At 40.6% G+C, this 21,554-nt stretch overlaps 1 protein-coding gene across 1 annotated transcript in view; it reads right to left on the reverse strand.

Moving 5' to 3' along the window:
* The window catches only part of NBAS (NBAS subunit of NRZ tethering complex), a 159,866-nt gene that overhangs the window by 64,114 nt on the left and 74,198 nt on the right, over window positions 1-21,554 (reverse strand). The window contains exons 24-33 of the mRNA XM_081157251.1: window positions 20,360-20,545; window positions 18,951-19,124; window positions 14,695-14,828; window positions 13,768-13,830; window positions 11,639-11,761; window positions 9,568-9,670; window positions 7,519-7,748; window positions 4,890-5,002; window positions 2,349-2,462; window positions 848-961 (exon numbers count right to left, since the gene is read on the reverse strand). Coding sequence (XP_081013377.1) covers window positions 848-961; window positions 2,349-2,462; window positions 4,890-5,002; window positions 7,519-7,748; window positions 9,568-9,670; window positions 11,639-11,761; window positions 13,768-13,830; window positions 14,695-14,828; window positions 18,951-19,124; window positions 20,360-20,545 — 1,354 coding nt within the window. The remainder of the gene's footprint in view (window positions 1-847; window positions 962-2,348; window positions 2,463-4,889; window positions 5,003-7,518; window positions 7,749-9,567; window positions 9,671-11,638; window positions 11,762-13,767; window positions 13,831-14,694; window positions 14,829-18,950; window positions 19,125-20,359; window positions 20,546-21,554) is intronic.

Below are 21,554 nucleotides of genomic sequence, written 5' to 3' on the forward strand. Positions count from 1 at the left end.
TTCTGCATTCAGAGTTTGGCTCGATCTCTCTCCCCTATTGCAAGTCTTAATGTCTATTGTGAAAGTTCTGAATAAAGTCTCCCTTACCATTATTAACAACATTTTCTTTAACAGTTTACATAAAATAAGTGCACCAGCCATAGGTGCAGGGCTCCGTGAATTATCCTGAACTGAAGCAATGCATTTTAACCACTTGCTGTAAGTGTATAGATGGGGCTAAAAAGATGTGCTTGGGCTTCCATACATCCAGGCATAGCTACAAAAAGTAGATCATTCAGTACAGAGCCCATGATGAGATGAGATCACTTCCTACGCCCCTGGGGAATGTGCTATGTTTTCTAACAGGGAAACCATTCTACAATAAAATCCGCTCATCCTCCAGAGACCTGAGTTAGAATTTCAATGTACAAAACTTCAGGGTTACAAACTACTTCCTGATTTCTCAATATTCGTTTATAAAGCACTGTCATTTTCTTTAAAAAATGAAAAAATAGAAATATTGACTATATAGTCCCAAAATGTAGATACTTCAAAAATTTAGGTTTTGTTTTAAATACATAAAAGACATTTTTATTTTACATTAAATTGTTCTTAAACTTATGAGACTGTTTTAATGGGAAAAGAAAAGTAACCAAAATCTCAGACACCATACAACTCGTGTCCATTGAAGCGTTTAAATATACATCACATGGTGTACATACGCATCGGTGCCCACAGGATGCTTTCTGGTCCAGTCCTATGAATACAATGGGGCCGGCTGACCAATCAGGCCCGCTGATTTCAGAACCTCTCCCACTGCATCACAGAAAGGGGACATGAGCAAGTGCTAAGAGGTCGCCTGCTTCACCTGCGGCCATCAGCTCCCGGCAGTGCCCACTGGCTGCTTTGTAGTCATGGAAACGAAGCGCCTGCTCAACCAGAAGGGTCAGAACCTGCCCTCGCCTTTCTTCAGCATCTTCACCTGGAAACACATACACACGACTTAATGATCTGAGTGCATCTACTCGTAAAAGAGCTCACGACGACCATCTTTCTAGTTAATTCAAAAATAAAAAGACTGGACTAGTTGTCAAAGATTATAGGACAAAAGCTCACAGTAACTTTCACCTTCCAAACCACTTATTAATCATCAAGTTAGGGCTCTGTCTCCTAGGCAATCAATGACTAACAGCAGCCGGACCAACCTCAGGAGGTGGAGGGGATGCTGTCCTCCCAACAAGGACTTTAAACTTCTTTGCTAAAAAAATTTCATTTTTGTACTTTGCCCTTTGAATGTTCTGTTTCTAATTATAATTTAAAATGGCAAATATGAGGGAAAATTTTAAACACAAAGCAAAAAATTGATGTAATTTTATAGTTTCATTGACAGCACTTATTTTTTATTTATCATAATAAAGATCTAGACACTAAGAAAATACAGCAAATCCAGCTTATGTTAACCCAAAGATCTAAAATTACTTTCCCAAGAACGTTCTTAGAAGTCAGCTTCGACATCCCTCCCTTCTGTGGTGGTTCCACACTTTCTTCATATAACATACATGGTGTACAGGTGTCCCCTACATGTTCCTTCCCTTCTCATTTGCTGAAGCAACTTAGGTAAGTAAAAAGCACAAAATGAGAATTACTGCTGCTTTAATGTAAACTTTTATGTGAGGATGGGTCAAACAGTCATCTTGAAGTCCCAAGTAGAAATGTTTAATTGCTTTCAATTCTAGAAAGTTCCATCTGAGCAGGTGGTTAATAGGAAAAGCATAACCAAAAGTAGGCCTGAAAAGAATGGTGTCTAGAAAAATGTTACAAACAGAACAGAGTAAGACTCAGAGAGAAAAGCCAGGAGCATGGTGGGGCTAGAGACCTAATGAAGAGGGTGATGAGACGCTGTCTGAAGAGAAGCCCGAGGATGACACGACAAGGCTTTGCGTGCATGAAATGTAATTTAAATTACGTCCATACATTCTTTCATACTCTCTTCTCAAGATGGAGCTTAATGGCGCTCCTCTTCAGTGGAGGCTGGTGAGCGATTTACTTCTAAGAAACGGAATGAGGTGGAAAAGATGGTGTGTGACTCCAGACACTAGGTCATGAACGGCATTACAGGTTCCTCCTTGCTCTCTGGCAGATCAGCTACTCTAGGAGAAACTAGTTGTCATGTTAAAGGACAGACACTCAAGAAGTCCTATGGAGAGGTCCATGTGACATTTTTGTAATATGCCAATCTTTCTAGGAAAGACAAATCTTTGCCCAAAAAAGCCATCCAGACACCTGTAAATTTTATTCTGAGCGCTCACCTAGGATAACGAAAAGAGTAACACAGAAACCTTACCCTGCGGTCAGCACTCAAAACTTACCGGCTACCCTCAGTAGTTCAGCCAGGCCCAGAAGCTTTGCGGACTGCTTGTAGCACGTGGGGGACTGGCAAATACACTCCTTGATGAGGCCAACTCGATCAGAGCACAGGCGCACTGCAAAGAAGGACATGCTAAATAAAGACTTGCAAGCAGGGGCATCACAAATGGGTATCACAACCGCCCTAATGTAAGGGGGCCAAACAGAGAGAAAACTGTGCCAGCCTCCAGATCAATACGAAGACACAATTTTTTAAAAGTTAAAATTACTATTGCTTCTGGATAGTGTACAACATGAATCTTTTCTGACACCAAACAACTGAAACAGCAAATGAGCCAGCCTTTGGAAGCTAGGAAAACACGTTTCATTTTCCTGACAGCTGGCTGAAGTGACTATTATTGTTTCCAATTTCCAGGTGATGGAATCAAGGCACAAGATCAGCCCTGCTTCCCAGGGTACATGTGAGAATAAGTACATGTAAGGTGTACATTAGAACGTTCAAATCACTCCATAAATACGAGTTACTTTTATTACCACCGGCATTCGTAGAAACGCTCATCAAGCATGGGATCCTCTACTGTAAGGCTTTTCAATGTTTCACCATAGAACTGTCAGGACTGTCGAGGGAATATTTTATTATCACCACCTGAGGAAGGTGAAGCTCAAAGACATTAAGTTGCCACAGGTCACGGAGCTCAAAGTGGTGAATCGTCACTTAAGCTCCTATGTGGTGCTCTGTTGGCATCAGTGTCGGTCCCCCAAGTGAGGACCTGTGCCTCGTCCCGTCATTGTTCCGGTTCCTGGAATAACGTGCCACAACCGATGCTCACTGGGTGGAAGGAGAGGGGAGCGGAGGGAAGACGAGGAGGACACGGCGGGGCGAGCAGGCAGGAGGCCACCCGCTCCGCCACCACAGAGAAAGCGGCTTCACTACAAGACAAGGGCGGCAGCGGACACTAGTGGAGCATAAGCACAAAGAAAGGCTGAGACGTCTGTCCATCTACCCAGCAGTAAGTGGGGAAACTGGCTCAGGCTAGGCTCACCACGTGCTGCCGTCTGGAAAGCTGACTTTACCCCGTTACAGAAAGAACCTGGGGGCCACGAAATATCCTAAATCTGCCCATTTGAGTAGCAAGAATGATTCATATAAACACACAAGCTACAGGGAAAAGCACACACATGTACACACACGAGCAATTCATAGGAGAATCCTCCATCAGGAATCATTTTAATGTAATATTTCCATTCCTGTTTTCTATTAACACGATAATTATAATTCAGCTGGTGCCACTGGCCTTCACCTGAGGAGGAGCAGGGACTCCGGAAGGGGATGCCAAGAAGGCTTCGAAGCAAAGCACAGTAAACACCTGGGCCCTAAATCTTGCAGCATCGAGTTCCTGTGTGTGTACAGTGTCCCTAACGAGTACAAAAGCAGCTTGACCTTAAGGTGTAGCTGTGGCATAACCACGAGCAGTCTACGAAAGAAACATTCCATCTCCACAGCCGGAAGATTTTCTGACAGTCATTCTAACAGAAACTCCAAATCAATACATCAAGCTGGAAGGCTGTCAAGACGGGAAAGCAAACGTCTTCCTTAGGATACCCCTAAGCCAGGAAATTTCTCAGAAGCCACAGCAGGGCTGTAGGTCTGGCTGCAGATGCTCCAACCTGTCAGCTGCTGTGTAAACCGCCAGTGAAAACATTGCTAATAGAGCACCGTAGAAAATCAGAGCCAGAGAGACAGGAGGAGTTCAGCTACACCACCCAGCCCCCAAATCCAAGTATCTCCACAGTTCAGAACAAAGATAAGGGATTAATTACGCTGAAGCCAGCCAAGCATGCTGCTGAGAACCAAGCTACCCACTTCCTTTAGGGGACTGCGGTCCAGGGTCTGAAGCAACAGAAACTCTCCCTCCCACCTGTCAGGTGAGGGTCAGGACACAGGGAGAGGCACACTGTACTCACAGCACAAAGCAGACAAGGACAAGTTAACTTGTTTCAGCTGGTACTTACCTGATAGTTACATTTAGGGAAAAGATCTTGAGCAATGTTAAGATATCACCAATAATTAAACTCTAAACAGGAACTTCCTGTCATTCCCTCTTTAAAAATAACAGTACCGACCTTACTAAAGAATATTCTGCAGTAAGAATAAAAAGAAATAAACTATTATCATTTATAGCTACTTCTAAGTCTAAGCAACTGAAATAAAATACAGAAATAAACTGTATACCAAAACAGATGTAAATCTGCAATTCTCCTCCATAACCCCCAATCTGTTTGTTTTTATCCAATAGCCTCACTACTGGTACTAATGTTATTTCCTTCAATGTCATAACTATGAATTTGAAAAAATAAAATCGTCATAAAATGTTTTCTTTTTTCTTCTGGGTTTCCGCTTAAATTTCATTTGAAAGATGGGCGGGATCCATTGCTAATGGATTAAATAACCAAAGGTGCTCTTCAATTTAAAAAACCAAAAAGGCACAGTAGGAAATTAATGGAAAGTAAGTTAAAAGTGCAATGCTAAGCAGGTAACTCACCTTGCAAAGGCAGGATCTTTACCCCAAATTCTTCCAGACACCCCACGGCCTGGATAAGATCAAGCTCCTCTTGAATGGCAGGTGGCCTATCTATTATCAGCTGTAAGCAGCACCTAAGAGAAGTAAGATACGTTTTTTAAAGCAGTAACAAGTTTGGCTAAGTTGCCTTTCTATATTGAACACAAGACCCAACACATATTTATCAAAAACCTACCACTTTCCAAGTATTCTGTGGACGCTTTCTGTTACCTTTCTTAATCCTCAAGACAAGCCTGTGAGGTAGGCAAATAGCACCAGTTGCTTTTTAAGGAAGCCAAAATTGGAGCTCAGAGAGGTAAGTGATTTGTGCAGGTACACTGACAGTAACGGTATTGTGGAAGGAAGCAAGATATTAGAAAGGTAACAGCATAGAGGGAATGCAGGTAATTTCTAGCTAGTCTCCTAGCAAAAACAGAAACGTCTTGATTCAGTGACAATTCTGTCTCCCCCCGACCTAAAAAAGGAATAACCTAAGGAACTACACAAGACATTTTCTGATCAAAAAGGAAGAAGCAGTTCATAATGCAGAGCTGCAATACAAATATGAGAAACTGATTTGCTAATCTAAGAATGTGTGATGCCTTTGAAGTATTTTAAAGAGATTCCTAAAAATCCAGAGACCGACACCTAGTGTACTAAATAAATATTTTAATTAAGGAATAAAGTTACTTCCTGAATGGTGCATGTAGAGCGACATTGGAACAGGAGACTAGAAAGGCAGTCAGAGACCAGGCCAGGAAGAGCTAATGGATGCTGACATCATAAATGATCAGACGAAGACCTCTGGGGCCCCGTATGCACCTACCTATATGACTGGGTAGGACTCACATACACTGCTGGTTCAAGTGTAAAGGTATATAACTTCTATATTACCTACCAAAATGTTAACTGCAATCTGCTCTGAACCCAGGAATTCCAGTTCGAGAAATTTAATAAGCAAGGCTCACGCATGCCCAGACATAATTATGAATGTGCACTGCCACAGTGTTTTTACACAGAATCAGGAGCTGCTTAAATGAATTCTATAAAAGTCAAGCAATGGAATATCATACACCCATTAAAAGAGAGTAAGACAAACCTATAGGTACTCACACAGAAACTCTTCAGTATAGATCATAAATGAAAAAAACACAAGATACAGAAAGATATGTAGAAGTAGAAAGCCTTATTTGTGATTTAAGAACGAAGATAACATTTAATATTTTGGAAGGATACATAGGAAACATTTAAAAAACAGCTGAGGGATACAGTCAGCGAAACTAGAATGAGGAGACTTATTGACACTATGTATCCTTTCTGTATTGTCTAACTATTTTATCTTGTGATGTATTGTTTCCTTAATAAGAAACATTAGTTAATAAATAATAATTTAATCAATAAAAATATATGGGCTATTTTCTACATTTAATACAACTGTGAACATTTAAATCTATCTGGGCTCACAGGTCTCAATTGGTTTGGTGCTACATTGTAGTCTTATGACATCTTCTTAAAATGAAGTTGTGCCCTCTGGCAGGAAACGGGACAGATGAAGGGGAAATACAGGACAGGTAGTTTTTTAAATGATCTCTAAGAACACCTGCCAAGAAGATGTACGTCAAATAGCTCCCCGTCTCAAAGGCTATTCTATTCGATAGTTTCATCATCGGAAATGCAACCCCTTGGGAGAGAAGAAAAAAATTTACCAACTATTTGAATAACTTTGTCAAGTTCAAAAACATGGTTTGAGAAAACATGGTTCTCTCTGTGGTAAGACATCACTGAAAAACCAAGTTACCTTGAAGTTTTGCTAGAGTTGAAACAACTTGTCACTTGGGGGGAAATAAATTTGATAGCTTTCACATCAATATACACTCCAAATGGGCCTAAAATCTCAATGGAAAAATAAAGCCATTGAAGTAGTGAGAGACAAAGTGAAAAACCATTTTAAAGTCTTGGGAATGAAAGGTATCCAAAGGATGACACAAAAGACCGAAACCAGGGAGAAAAAATAACAATCAAATGCTAATGGCAATTTAAAAGATAAATCATATGTAACAAAAACTTGGCAACACAGTTAAAATACTTAAGACAGGCAAAGGGCAAATGTCCTTATGCAAAAGAAAGTCCTAAGAATCAATAGTAAAAAGGTGAACACATTTCTGGTACAATAGGCCAAGAGGGAAACTAAATTCATATTCCAGAAATTGCCACCTGGAAGGGGATTCTGAGCTTTATCATCTAATCAGGCCCATTGTCCCTCACCAGAGTGAAGCCACATCAAGGACACAGACATCACCTAACTGCTAGAAATTTCCAGAACTTGAATTTACAGACTATCACATGACTCTCTTCCCACAGAAGAGGTACAACCTACAAGTAATCAGCAGAACTGACGATGGAGAAGTATTCTGGGATAAAGGGGTCACGAGGAAGTTGATGAATATTTAATAATTACTTTTTTCTGTATTCAAGTAATAACTGTACCCCATATGGCATAGTCAGCATATACTTGCGGTCACATAATTTGTAAGGAAAGAAGAAAACCAACAACGTTGCCTGTGTACTGTGTGTCCCCTGCCCTCTCGTGGAGGAACGCAGGCCACGCTACCTGGCCAGGTCCATGCAGCTGTCGGAAAGGCTGGCAGAAGAATTGAAGTACTCTCTGCTGGCAGCTAACACCAAGCCGGTGCTTTTCTCGTAGCTGACCCTGTACGGGGTTTTCCCCTTCTGGGCTGCGCTCGCCGGTGGGTTTGTGGGACCAGCGAGGCACTGCATCATCTGTCCAGCCAGGCGGATATTCTCGAGGCGACTGGAACACAGGAGGCTTTCTGCAAATATCTGGGAAAACAAGAAACTGGAATTAGTGCTTAAAAAGAAGGATTAGACTCCCAGCCCAACGCAGGCTCTGCTCTCCGAGTGAAATAAATCAAGAATACGCCCACCCTGGAGGTAGGGGCTGCACAGCTGCCAACATACTACATGGTCAATTTCATGTTGTGTAAATTTCACCTCAATTAAAAAAAACCCTCTTCTAGGATAAAAAATTTAACTGAACAAACCAATATTAAATATATTTTAATTGTGTTACAAAGAATATTTAAGTAATATATCTAAAGTTCATTCTTATTAAAACAAGATCTATTAGACACATTGTCCTACACCCAACAGGGCCACTCTTTAAACTCTTAACAACCACTTCAAGTTTTTAAAATAAAACCTTTGAATATAATACATATAACTCATTACTGCTTAAAGCATCTGAATTCAGCCTTACAAACTAAAGTAGACAAGTTACAAATGTTATACTTACACCTAGCCATTAAAATTACAATGTGCCATATAACACTGAATTTTCTTTTTTTCCAATCTGCAAATTTAAAGCTATTTAAATAAAGCAAGAACCACTGACGGAAGGTGCTCATGCAAATATCACTGCATTCTACTAGGGAACTAATAGCATCAACTAACATAAGTTTTTTCTATAATTAAGTTTAAAGGGGGTCAAATATATGGTGACAGAAGATGACTTGACTTGGGGGGTGGGCACACAATGCAATATACAGATCATGTATCATAGAAATGTACTTTTAAAACCTATATGATCTTATTAACCAATGTGACCCCAATAAATGTAATAATAAAAAATTAAAAGAATACTGCAATTATTAATTATAGAATTTATTATAGAATATGTATGTGTAAAGAAATTTAAACCACAACTAATCATAAAAACAAAGGTTACTTATTCCAGAAAAGTCTCACACAAAGAGAGCCTTTGAAACCTAACTGATAATGTCAGTATGTAATCAGTACAAGGCCTCCCTGAGCGCCTCTTCCCCGGCACGCCCCTGCCGGGTGAAGGCAGCACGGGAAGAAGGGGTGACAAGGAGATTTCATGAAGAAACAGGAGCATCCTTATCATTAGTAAGACTGTCCGGTTCTCACGTTTCCCAGCTTCAGGGGAAAGTACCTCTTTAGACTGAAATAACTGGTAAGAATAAAATTATTAGTTTTTTTTTTTAATCCTTACCTGAGTATATTTTTTCCGTTGCTATTCAGAGAGAGTGGGAGGGAGGGAAGGGAAGGGAGAGAGAGGGGGGAGGGGACGGAGAGGGAGAGGAAGAAGGGAGGAGGAGGGGGAGGGAGAGGGAGAGGGGAGGAGGAGGGGGAGGGAGAGGGGAGGAGGAGGGAGAGGGAGAGGGGAGGAGGAAGGGGAGGGAGAGGAAGAGGGGAGGAGGAGGGGGAGGGAGAGGGAGAGGGGAGGAGGAGGGGGAGGGGGAGGGGGGAGAGAGAGAGAGGCATCGAGTGCAGTTTGAGAGAGAGAAGGCAGGATGATTGGACAGACTTTTCTCAGGCACATTAAATAAGTTTCAGTTACCAAATCTGAGGAAGTGAGAGGGGCACATAGGATTCAGGGTTTCCCAGCTGAGGATCATTAACCCACTAACTAAATGGTGTTGCAATGAAGAGACAGAGAAGATGGGAAGCGAGGTAGGAGAGCACTCGAACTATAAAACACTACTCGATTACCAACTAGTCAACAGAGTAGTTTATGCTCTGGGAAGTTTAAACTACTAATAGAGAAGTTTATGCTCGTCACCTTTGTTCCAATAAACGATCTGTAACAACAAAGGAAATAAGCTCCACATGCAGTTACCTCGTAGCAAGCATCCGACTCAAGACACGTGTAAACATTCTGTTGCATAGTTAGCATGTCTTGGAGCAGCATCCTCCAGTGGGCCTCGCTGACGGGAGGCTGCCTGGGGGAAAGGAGGGGAAAAAATAACAACAGATCATGAAATCGCCCCAACTGGCCAAAAGTGGGGGGGGGGGGAAGCTGGTACCCCCATTCTATATGCCACACAAGTTCCCAAATAATCAACATAAACACACTTATATGAATCTGCATGAATAAAGCTGGATTAAAGAGAGAGGGACAATTCGGGCAGCTCTGCATCTGTGCTAGAGATGCTGCCAAGGCAGGCTCCGTCATCGGCCACGTAGACACAAAACCAGGAGAGTGCTACACAGCACTGGCCCAGGTAAACAAGCTGTGAGTATCTGGGGAAAAATAAAGCATGGGAAGATAAAGCAGCTGTGATCTAGCAGAAGCAGCACTTGGAGACAGGAGAATTGGTCTCAAATCCCATCTTCATCACCCTCAACCCTCCGCAGGGCTTCTGCTTAACTTCGTTAGATGAAGTGAGTATCCACCTGAAACCAGACTCAGGCACTGGCTGGCTGAACTCAAGTTCTCATAGCCCAGCTGTTCTGGAGCCATCAACGCCAGGCCAGATGCTACTGTTGTTTTCTCACACATGGCCAGCCGTGAGTGCAGGTTCTAATTAAAACAGATTATAGGACATTGTTTACAATGGCCTTTTCAGGAAACAGTTGGTAAATAAACAGCAAGAGAAGAACCTGAAGGCACTCTAAAGGAGGTTTGCAAATTAACAGAGATCTCTGAACACAAATATTATGTATTAGTTACAGCTTTGTAATACAGGTGCATTTTCCAGGGAGAAATAGCATTACACTCAAGATGGTGATACTTGATCTGTGATAGATTCGAAAAGTAGTCTATAGGTGAGGAAGGCAAAGCTATTCCATAGCACAGACTACTCTGTACAAGAAGCCATTCTCTTACACATTTGCAGGAAGCAGACCACCAGGATTAGAAATCAACTTCAGGACTTCAGAGGTATGTGAGGGACTCAATGGAGAGATGGCAGACAATCTAGCAGCAACAACAAAGCTTTCTGACTGAAGAGTAGGTTCTAGAGTCGGCATGATCAAAATACTATTCGTTTATAGTTGTAAAGAAATCTTAAGGTATAAGTTGCCAAAACCTTCTAAATTACTCAATAATTATTGAGAGAGGGCCATGGCTATGTAAGGTCCTGTATTAGACGTATAGCGACTATGACACTTACCCTGGAGAAGCTTATGATCTAGAAGGGAAGCTATGGCAGACAAGTCAATAACTACAGTACACTGTTGAGAGAGATAAGAAGAGAGGCAGATACAAAACAAGGACTTCTTAGCAAGGAGAGCCTTGAGCAAGCCAATACTGGCTGCATTACATAAGCAATTTTCCACTGTCAAGTGAGGCTCTTACTGCAGGAGTCACGTGGGAAGTAAAGGTTTATTCACCTACCCTCTCAGGGCTAGCATTGCTGAGGGCAGGTATAATGGGCATTAATTCCCTTACAAGCCCAGCATAATTAAGCAGCACCTAGCAGCCAGGCTCTCTCCAAATCAGATCTTCACAGGAAGGCCCAACTTATATGCTGCCTACAGGAACACACCTCTAATACAAAATCACAAATTAATTAAAAGATATACCATGCTAATGGGAGGAGCTATGAACCCCCCAAAAACGTGTACTATATGATTCCTTTTACACAAAATTTTAGGAAATGCAAAGTAACATATAGGGACAAAGAAGTTGGCCAGTGGCAGCCTGAAGAGGGGATGGGGGATGGAGAGAAGCCGTGGGGAGGGAAAACCTTTAAGGGCTATGCATTTGCTTATTATCTTGAATGCAATGATGCTTTCACGGGGATCAACAGATATCAAAACTTAGCAAATTCTCTTTAAATATGCACAATTTATTGTGGGTCATTTATAGTTCAATGAAGTGTAAAAAAAAAAAAAAAAAAAGACAGAGCAGTACTTATTTTTAACCGTATACAAGTATACAAGCATCAGTTAATTTTATGACTCACTTCCGACCGGTGTGCCTGGTCAGCCTCACCATCAGCTTGCGCGCCTCTTCCGAGCTTGACTGAGTGTTTTTAACAAATGAAACTGGCTTCTCGAGTCCATGTTTCTCCAACAGCTCTGACACACTGTAAGTGAAAGACCTTCTTCAAGTCTTGCTACCAAACAAGCAAAGTCTAAGCATCTTAAATATATAAGCAGCAGTTAGGTATTTACTATTTTTTTAAAAAGCAGCACATAGAACGGCCCAATTTTATATATTACATTAATTCTCGGCAAAAAAAGCTAATAATTATATATCAAATCTTATTTCCCCTACTGACTTTTTACTATGATATACTTGGAAGATGTAACACATTAAATTTTTTTTTAAGAAGCAGAACATATCCTTCTTTCCAAATCTTTCACTACAATTTTCCTGTCCTCTAAACGCACAAAGTGAGTAAAATAAGCCAAATCTATCATTTCAATACCCAACTTTAACTCTTAAAAATCCTATTGAGTATTTTGTTATAGGCAAGGCTGCTAAAAAAGCAATAAGCAAAGAATTTCATAGTTGGAAAGCCACAGAAACATCATAAGGCTCAACTTCTCTCAAGAACCCATTCTATAAAAATACGAAATATGCCACAAACTTTCCTGGTCTCCTATGAATCTTCTTGAGATAACCCATCCCATAACCATTAGCCCGACACACACCTGGGCTGTCTCACCAGCTCTCACATTTATGAATTAATCACTACTGGGCTGATAGAGAGGCTGGATAGCATTCGATCTCTCTTCATAAAGACAGGTTTCATGGGTCATGTCACCTGCCATTGAACAGAACTAAAAAGTTCTTATTTTAAAAGGTCAGTAAATTAAGTTCAACAGTGGAAGGCCTGGGTATCATCCAGAACCTACAGGATGTAATTGTTTCCTTGAGGCACTGAGCGCACATTGTGACTATGAGGAACACCCACAGTTACAACCAGCAACAAAGGGTGAAATAAACTGTTTATTTCATGTAGATCTTGGAGGGAGCTCATCTCAGTTTCATTGGAGAAAGGGTAACCATGCAGATTTGTAAGGAATGAATCTGTACTGACTTAACCCAGTGAACTTTATTCCAACTATGCTCAATTTTTCAGTGAGGTTGAGAAAAGGAGAGACACAAGCCAACCTATAATAAGAAAAGCTTGATTTATTAAACACTCAAGAAAAAAAACTGCATAACTTTCAGAACACAGAGTAACAAAAATCAGGCAAGGTAATAATAAATAGAGGTCCTGAGGAAATTGAACAGTTAATTCTTCATTAAACTTACATACTATGGTACACAGAAACATAATGTTTCCTTAAATATAACTCAAAATATTTTACACTAAAGTCCTTTAATTTGAATGAAAAAAATTTCTAATTAGTAGATTCCAAATTACTATAGTAAAACAATGGTATTGTCTATAATTTCTATAATTATACATTGAAAGAACTAAGTTTATCATTCCTAAAATTTTATTTTTAATACAAATATTTAAATATTACACACAAGCATAATTACGTACACATATAAGTAATAATAAACAACATTAGACTTCCTAAATGGCAAATTGGGAAATTTCAGTCTCTGAAAGAGACAATCTGATTTTTCATTTGGACAGTAAGAGAATATTACTGCATTTACTTAAAGACTCTAGTGTAATTTACTCTAATCCAGATATTCAATCAAATGTGCCCAAAAAGAAAAGTTAGGAGTATAATGAACACTGTTTACTGATAACTGCATTACTGAAGGAACTAATATATTTTTTGCACCTACTGGGTGCGAAGTACTTTAAATGCTTAATCTAACCTTAATTCCATAACCTCATGAGTTAGATATTACAGATACGAAAACCCTAGGCTCAAGGATCACACAGCTGGTAAGTGGTAACACCCAGATTTTAACACAGGTCTACCAGCTGTCAAAGCCCATGATCTTATTACTTTAGCAGTTTGTAAAATAAACTAGTAGTACATTTGTTATCAAGAAAAGCCATTTGCAAAAGAGTCAAACATACATAGGGTCTAAGTGGAAATGAATCCTGACATATTTAAAGGGGTATTTCTTAAACAGACTCCTTAATCAGCAGAGCCACAGACTCACTGTTCTCACCTGAGAATTTGTTCCAGTTGATCTACCATGTCATGAAGAGCAGTGGTTACCTCTGTCTTAGGGCTAAAGGATTAAGACAAATTAAATTAAATTCCAGTAGTAGTTTTTAAATGAAATTCAAAACTCACTTAAGTGAAAAAGAGAAATAATGCTTCCCTTGCACTTAATATATCACAATTTTTCACTGTCTAGGTAGAATTTCGGTCTTACCTCCTGAACTCATTCAGCATCTTTCATGTCTCAAGAAATTAAGATAAAACATAATGGAACAAAACAATATTCTCTGTTATAGGTTAGCAAGATATGGGCAACTAAAGGCAAAGAATTATAAATCAATTGTAGTCTCTTTTTTAAGAAGGCCAGGGGGAAACTGTCATTTATTTTTGTCTTCTAACCAATAAAGTGTGGCCCCCATGATGGCTTTCTCCTAGGCCTGTCCACGCTGCCTATGAGGCCCTAGGTACTCTTGGGACTCCTTCATGCCATCATTCCCTCTGCACCCACTTCAATGTGAAGGAACCACTGGGGAAGCAGAGCCATCAATAAAAGCAAACCCTTCTGAGGAAGTAAGTGGGTAACGGACTAAGGGAACCATCGTCATGAAAAAAGTGACAGACGAATGAAAAGGTAGGTTCAGTATGGCACACAGCACAAGCCAGTGAAGGCAGAGAATGGGGAGAAAGTTTAGCAACCGCTATAAAAGTCCTCTGCCATCCCATACAACTCTGTCCCAACCACGGAGGGAACACTCCCTGTATACTGCTGAAAAAACAAAACTTTATCTGTAGGCGACAGATTTGCAGATTATTTCCTTTTCTTCTTTATATTCCCCAAATCCTCTGCGATGAACATTCAGGGAAGTCACATCTTCGTTTTAACTGGGAGAACACAGAGACACAATAGGACTGGCAAAGCGTGGCTGCTTACCCATATCCCCTCTGCGGCAGACATTCGAGAATGTCATAGCAAAGGAAGAGCTGGTCACTCCGCTCACAGCTATAGATGCAGTCCAGGGCGACTGCCATCAGTTGGTCCCAGTCAGGAATAATTTTCTGCTGCAGCTGGAGAAAACAAAACACTAAATATTCATAGATTTAGTCACGTTTCCCACAGCCCAGGACCACTGCCCATAGAATATTAAACAGTCCAATTAATCAGCTACAGAAACACATCTTGATATTTCTTTAGCTTACAGACTTTGAGAATCTTTAATAATTCTAAATGAAATCACATTTTAATTATAGAATCGGCCAGAAAAGATCATTTGTACCCATAAGCTTTGCATCTGCTAAAAGCAGATTCTTCAATTTACAACCCATTCAAGATACAAGAGACAGTGAATTAAAAAGGCAACTCATTAAAAGCATTTTTAACCCTAAAGCCAAATTTTATGTGTTTCAATTTCAAAAATATATAAAATTCCTTAACTAATATTCAGGGATGTTCAAACCTATCATTTTTCAAGATGCATATATATTAGTCATTTAACTAAACAGTACTGAAATTCCACTCAAAAGAAGTTGCACTGTAATGCAGGGATATTCAAATCCCAGAACAGATTCCATATTTCTGACGCAGAAAGATGGCTACTTTGGGTCAATTTCTATATAGGATACACCATTTCCTACTGCAAACCACAGATTCCAATCTTAGAGTATTTTCTGGGACATGAAAATAACAGATTTGATCTTTGTTTTTCTCATCTATAAAGCACGGATATTAACAACTTCCTAACAGACAGCACTGTTGTGTGGACAAAATGACACATGCAGAAAGCTTGTATTATTACCACCATTGAAACCAAAATGGAAGTTTCAAACTACTTTTTTAGAGACCTTTTGACAACAAAATAAGTTTAAGATCGTTTCCATAATAAGACCTACTAGTTTTCAACATTCTGGGAGAAACACAAAACAGATGGGAATGTGATAGAGGGAAACTGCCACAGGAAGGCATTTTCTCAGTAGGAAAATCACATCAATGGGTGGAGAGAAGAAACATTCAAGGTTACCAGAGAAATAAAGACTTTTTAAAGTAGCTGAGCCCGGCTGGGCGTGGCTCAGCGGTTGAGCGTCGACCTAGGATCCAGGCGATCGGGGTTCAATTCCCGGTCAGGGCACATGCCCGGGTTGCGGGCACGATCCCCAACGGGGGTGTGCAGGAGGCAGCCCATCAATGACTCTCTCATCATTGATATTTCTATCTCTCTCTCCTCCTCTTCTTTCCTCTCTCTGAAATCAATAAAGACATATTTTAAAAAAATAAATAAAGTAGTTGAGTTAGAGGATTTATGTACCTTTCTTCAAGGTGTTAAGAAAAAAAAAATCATTAATGTGACATCAACATTTGACAAAAAGTTGTCCAAGGTTGCAAAGTGACAACCTAGTGAAATAGAGACAAGCAGGCGTAATAAAAGCATTATTAAAAATTAATTGAAATTGCTAACGTTTCCTAATTTCAGATTATCTAGTCAATAATATTGCCCCCCAAATTTTTATTTCCATCTTTGTGTTTTTCTGAGTTTTCTAAATATTCTAGAATAAGCATTAAGTTAGAGGAAGTAATTTTAAAACTAAAATTGCCCACTGACCTATGTAACCAGAAAATAACTGAAAACTTGGCCCTAAGAAACTATGATATGCAGTGAATTCCTGTGTAAAGCGGTTGTTCCTAATCCTGGCATTCCATCAGAATCACTGGATAAATTTCCAAACCCATTATCTCAGAACCCCCACACTCCCCAAATTTTAACCTATTATATACCTGGGATGGGCCTAAGAAACTAAAATTTTTAAAAATTCACATGGTCTGATGCACCGATGCATTCGAAGTGCACTAGCACAGAAGACAGAGAGCAACATGAGAAGGAAGAATATTTTATTCCTAAATCATCTCCACCCAGTTCACTTTCCAAAGGCAGATCGAGCAAGGAGCAAAGGCTTAAACCAGACATGAGTGCTTTAGGACGTTACAGAAAAGAAAAGTGTGAGGGACAGGAGAATGTAAAAATGACAAATCTGTATTCGGGTTCCTGTTCCTGATTACACCCGCCCACCTTCCTGAGAGAGGATTATCCCTCCCGGCTCAGCCATGCACCTCCTCTGGCCTGTGACATGTGAGAGGAAGTAACCCAAACCACTCTGAACTGAAACTGGAAGAGCCACTTTGTGGTTCTATTTGCTCTTTTCCTTGTGCCGCAAGTTAGAGAAAGGACTGCTCCTTCAGCCTGAGCCCGGGAATGAGTAAGACATGGGACCCAACAGGAGCCCAGCCACAGCCTACACGACACTGCATTTAAGGGACTGCTTAATGAGAAATGAGTATTTGCTGTTGTAAGCTACTAAGCTTTAGAGGTCATTTGTTAATTCAGCATAACTTAGCCTAAGCTGTCAAACACAGAAATCATTGCTCCTGTTACATTACAAAAACTACTCTGCATGATTCATGGAAGATCCCAGAAACATTCTGTTTATAAACAATCAAGTAAAATAAAAGCAATGTTCTAAATGCAATCCCAGTAAAGCATCAAACGTCATCAAGTCACTAAAGCATCAAAATAAAACCCAATTTCAATCATTCACTCATTCATTCATTTGCCTGCCGACATTTACCAACCGTTCGCTCTCTACAAGGCACATGTTAGTAATAAATATGTAAGACACTGAGGATGCACACAGGAAGCAAAGGGAGGGGGAGAGGAGCATGCGAACAAATCACTACACCACAGTGTGAGATGGGTTATTACAGAGGCAGGAACAAGACCTGTCATGTCTCAGGGAAGTCACAGAAGGGTCACAGGAGAGAGGATCTCAGAGAGCAAGGTCTTGAAGGAGAGGTAGGTGTTTTTTAAATGCAGGAAAGGGGACTGACTCTCCCAAACAAAGGGAAGAGCCCACAAGAACACAAAGAGGCATGACAGGTGAAGAGGTGAGAAGTTCAGAGCCTGTGACCTAGCGCACCCATGGAGGGAAGGGAGGCTGAGGAGGCAGACTAGAGCAGACCACGAAGAGCCTTCCAGGCCACTCGAGAGCGCCCAATGTTTACCCTGTAGCAACAGTAGCGACTGGAGGCTTTCCACAGACGGTGACATGATCCAGTGTATGGTAGAAAGATGACACTAGGGAACGGAGAAGCTGGATGGGGAAGAGAAGGCTCACAACACCACTGCTCTCTTTTTGATGTTTACATATCTCAGGCGGCTGTATGTTTTATTCAGAAGGCACATGCTAAATTGCCAAGCAAAACAACAAAAAACTGACTATACACACAGGATTTATAAGACTCTGTAAGGAGAAGTATCACAAACAAGATTACTGACAAGAATTTAAAGTTCTTCTTTCTTCCTCATAAAACATTCATACTCAATCCATCCTGCTCCTCAGAGCATTCTGCGGGCATCAGCAACCCACCCCGGCTCCTGACGCTTTCCAGACTTAAAATCGGAATACTAAGCAGTAGCTGCATGTGAGAAGATGGGAAATTTTAAAGAGCCAATGAACAGGTACACTTCTGACAGATGAGCCTTCCAGAAACCAAAACTCTAAACAACTGCTTGAGCCCGATGGAAATACAGAGCTATCAGTATAGTAATCTTAAGCAAATAGAGTTAAAAATAATTACAAGATCTTATGAAATCCTAAAGGTTTTCATTAAAAACCTTTGTGAAGGACCTCAGGGCAGGAGTCTCTTCTCCTAATATTGGTATTACAGTAAAGCACATGTTAAGAACACAGAGTCCACTCCTCACTATGGGACCCGGGCAATCGCACAACCTCTCTATATCACAATTTTCTTTTCCCATAATATAATATAATAAAAATATCTTTTATTTTAACAATCATAGGATTGTTATAAGGATTAAATGAGTTAACACTTGCAATGTGCCTGCTGATAGTAAGAATTCAACCTACCAACTGTTAGTCTTTTTGGTATTGCCAGTTTCCAAAATATAATAGTCAACAAACTTTGGAGTAAATCAGTTAAAATAAACATAATTTAATGAACTTCCAATGCAATTTTGGATCGAACTGTTGAAACATTTTTAAAGGATTAAATGATGACCACCTCCTTTTCTGTTTAAAGGGGAATTACTTGTAAAGCCTCTTATAAAAAATTGATAATAAAACCTAATTCTGTAAAAGAAAGAGTGCAGGGGTGTTTGAAATGTCCAAGTTCCTACTTACATCTGGTTTGGAATGCTGAAATATCTTCAAGGGAAGTTTCAAGTCCCCTTTAGCTAAAGTCACCAGATACTCTCTTAACAGCTCCTTGGCCACACCAGGAGACTGCTTCTCACAGCGATGAAGGAAGGGAACCATCCACTGGTAGGCGCTTGTCACATACTTGTCCTCAGAACACTGAAAATATAATTGAAAAATAAACACGCATTAAATCAAATTAAATATCTGTTTATACCAGACTAAAGCAAGTGTGTATGCAGGGGGTGAGGAGAGTCAAAGAAAGAGAAAGAGAGAGAGCACAGACCAACAGAAAGTGCGAAACAAAAAAGCAGAGACACAGAGGCAGGGATAGAGAAGCTCTAGACAGCAGCCACTTGAGAACAGCCACATCTATAAAATTCCGTATTCTCTCCCTCTCTGTTTCTCCTCCTGTTTGGTTTTGCCCCTTTACATCTGCCTTCACAGAGCTCAAATGGCACACATAATTTCACAAATTATCCCTGAAATCACACAATTCCCTCTCTTAGTTACTCCATCAGAGACACCTACATCTCCTAAAAGGAGTCTGACACATAACACAAATCAATTTCACTGGGCGGATGATCAGAAAAGAAATTAATATTCATGAGAGAAAGGGAAGGCAAGGGCAGAGGGAGAGACAAAGGGGGACTGATAGAGGGGGAAAGAGGGGGGAGAGGGTGGGAAAGAGGAAGGAAGGTGAAAAGACAGCACAAGAGAAGACAGGAGGAGTCGAGGGAGAAAAGAGAACTATTGGGTAGCTATGACCCCACCTGACTCAGCCGTTCACACCAGGCTGCCCAAGAGCAGAAGAAACAAGCTACTAGGCAGCTAGGACCTCCTCAGCCCATCATCTTGAGTCAAAGATGTCTCTCTAAACAGTGGGCTTAGTAGAAACCAGATCCTAACTTTAGGAATGTACTTTCTCCTTAGGTGACCCCCCAAAAATCTAAGAAACAGGCAAATTCTCCTAAACATACTAACCCTGAAGTCAAGATGTTTCCTTCACACACACACACACCTAGCCGTCTGAACCCCAGTACTTTTTTACAGACCTTGAAATATATACGCAGTTGTTAATGTTAACACAGTGGAGGTTAGAAGCATGAACACTAGAATGACAGCTAGTTTAGAAATGTGCCTCAATGGAAGGGAGAGGAAAGTTACCCAGAGAGGAGTGTGGACAAAGGGGAAGCCGGGTACAACTAACCAGGAGAGTTTCGAGTGTCTTCATTAACTTACCCAGACAATGGAATCGTTTTTCAGAACGTCAAGAAACTTCTTTAATTTACTTAAGTTCTCGGGTTTAGAGGACATTTCATCTTTGGCTTTGAGGCATACATTAATCAAAGTACACAAAGAGTATTTAAAAAGAAAGTTAAAATTAAACCTACACTATTCATCAGTAATCTTAGTTTTTCAATGTCTTTCATCTGCTGGAGCTCCTTCAAGGTCAGGGTTAGGTCGCACCCGGCCTCGTAGACCAATGCTTCCAGAGTAACCAAGTTATCGCACAGAACGAACAAGCCGGGAATGTTCCGCTCCATTCCAAGCCGAATCAGGGATAGTGCGCAGTCGACCTAAAGTAGAAGGTGACATTGAGTCTGAGACCACAGCTGTGCCAACGATCCTCAAGGAAAAACCTTCTACGTAGAATCAATCCTTGTAATCAAGTTACATAAAATCACATCAACAATAATATTCATTTTTAGTACAAAATGTTGGTTATTTATCAAATATATCAGGATCATACTGTTTCAAATGAATCATACAATCAGCAAAAAATTCTGAAAAAATGGTAAGAGAAAGACAAGTATCTTAAATCCATAGGCCAATCACAGTTTACAGAGCAGTTCTACATAGATCTGTCTATTTAATTCTGACATTAACAGGCAGGAAAACATAATTAATGATACCAAATTAACCCTATTTTCACCATAACATTCTGCTCCAGAAACACTGTTTGGCTTTCATACTCCTCTTCAGCACCTGTCCGTCTGTCTGCAGGGCCTCCCACGTGGAAGGCATTCAGTAAACACTTGCTGAGTGACCAACTCTAATAGGCGTTTTCTCAGCCTCAATGTAAATGTGTGGGCTCCTAGACAAATGAACGGTTTTCCTACAGATGCTCCACAGACAGCAATTTGACTCCTATCATTTGATCAGATTGACAAAATGACAGATTCTAACTGATGCAAAATATCTAAGGTGGCCTAAACCTGTAGTGCCTCTTACTAAGCCTTACTTACCCCACTCCTAGACTAACAGTTGTCTAGTGAGGACCTACTATGAGCTAAGCACCATTCCAGGTATTAGGAATATAAAACTGAGTAGGATGAGGTCTCTCCTTCAAAGATCTCTCCACCTCACAGGAAACATAATCCGATAAAAACCATGACTGATGTGGAGAGAGGAAAGGACTGCAGAGTATAGTCTCAAAGAAAGAGGGCACGGAGCCCACCCTGAGAGTGTGACAGAGCCTCCCAGGGGGCGACACTTCCCGTGAGCTTTAGAGAGTCAATGGTCTGGTAGGTGAGGAAGGGGCAGGGGCAAGGGCACAGCGCGTGGGGAAGTGCAGTCAGTCCGCAA

Source organism: Miniopterus schreibersii, assembly GCF_964146895.1.
Source record: "Miniopterus schreibersii genome assembly, chromosome: 13".
NCBI lineage: Eukaryota > Metazoa > Chordata > Mammalia > Chiroptera > Miniopteridae > Miniopterus > Miniopterus schreibersii.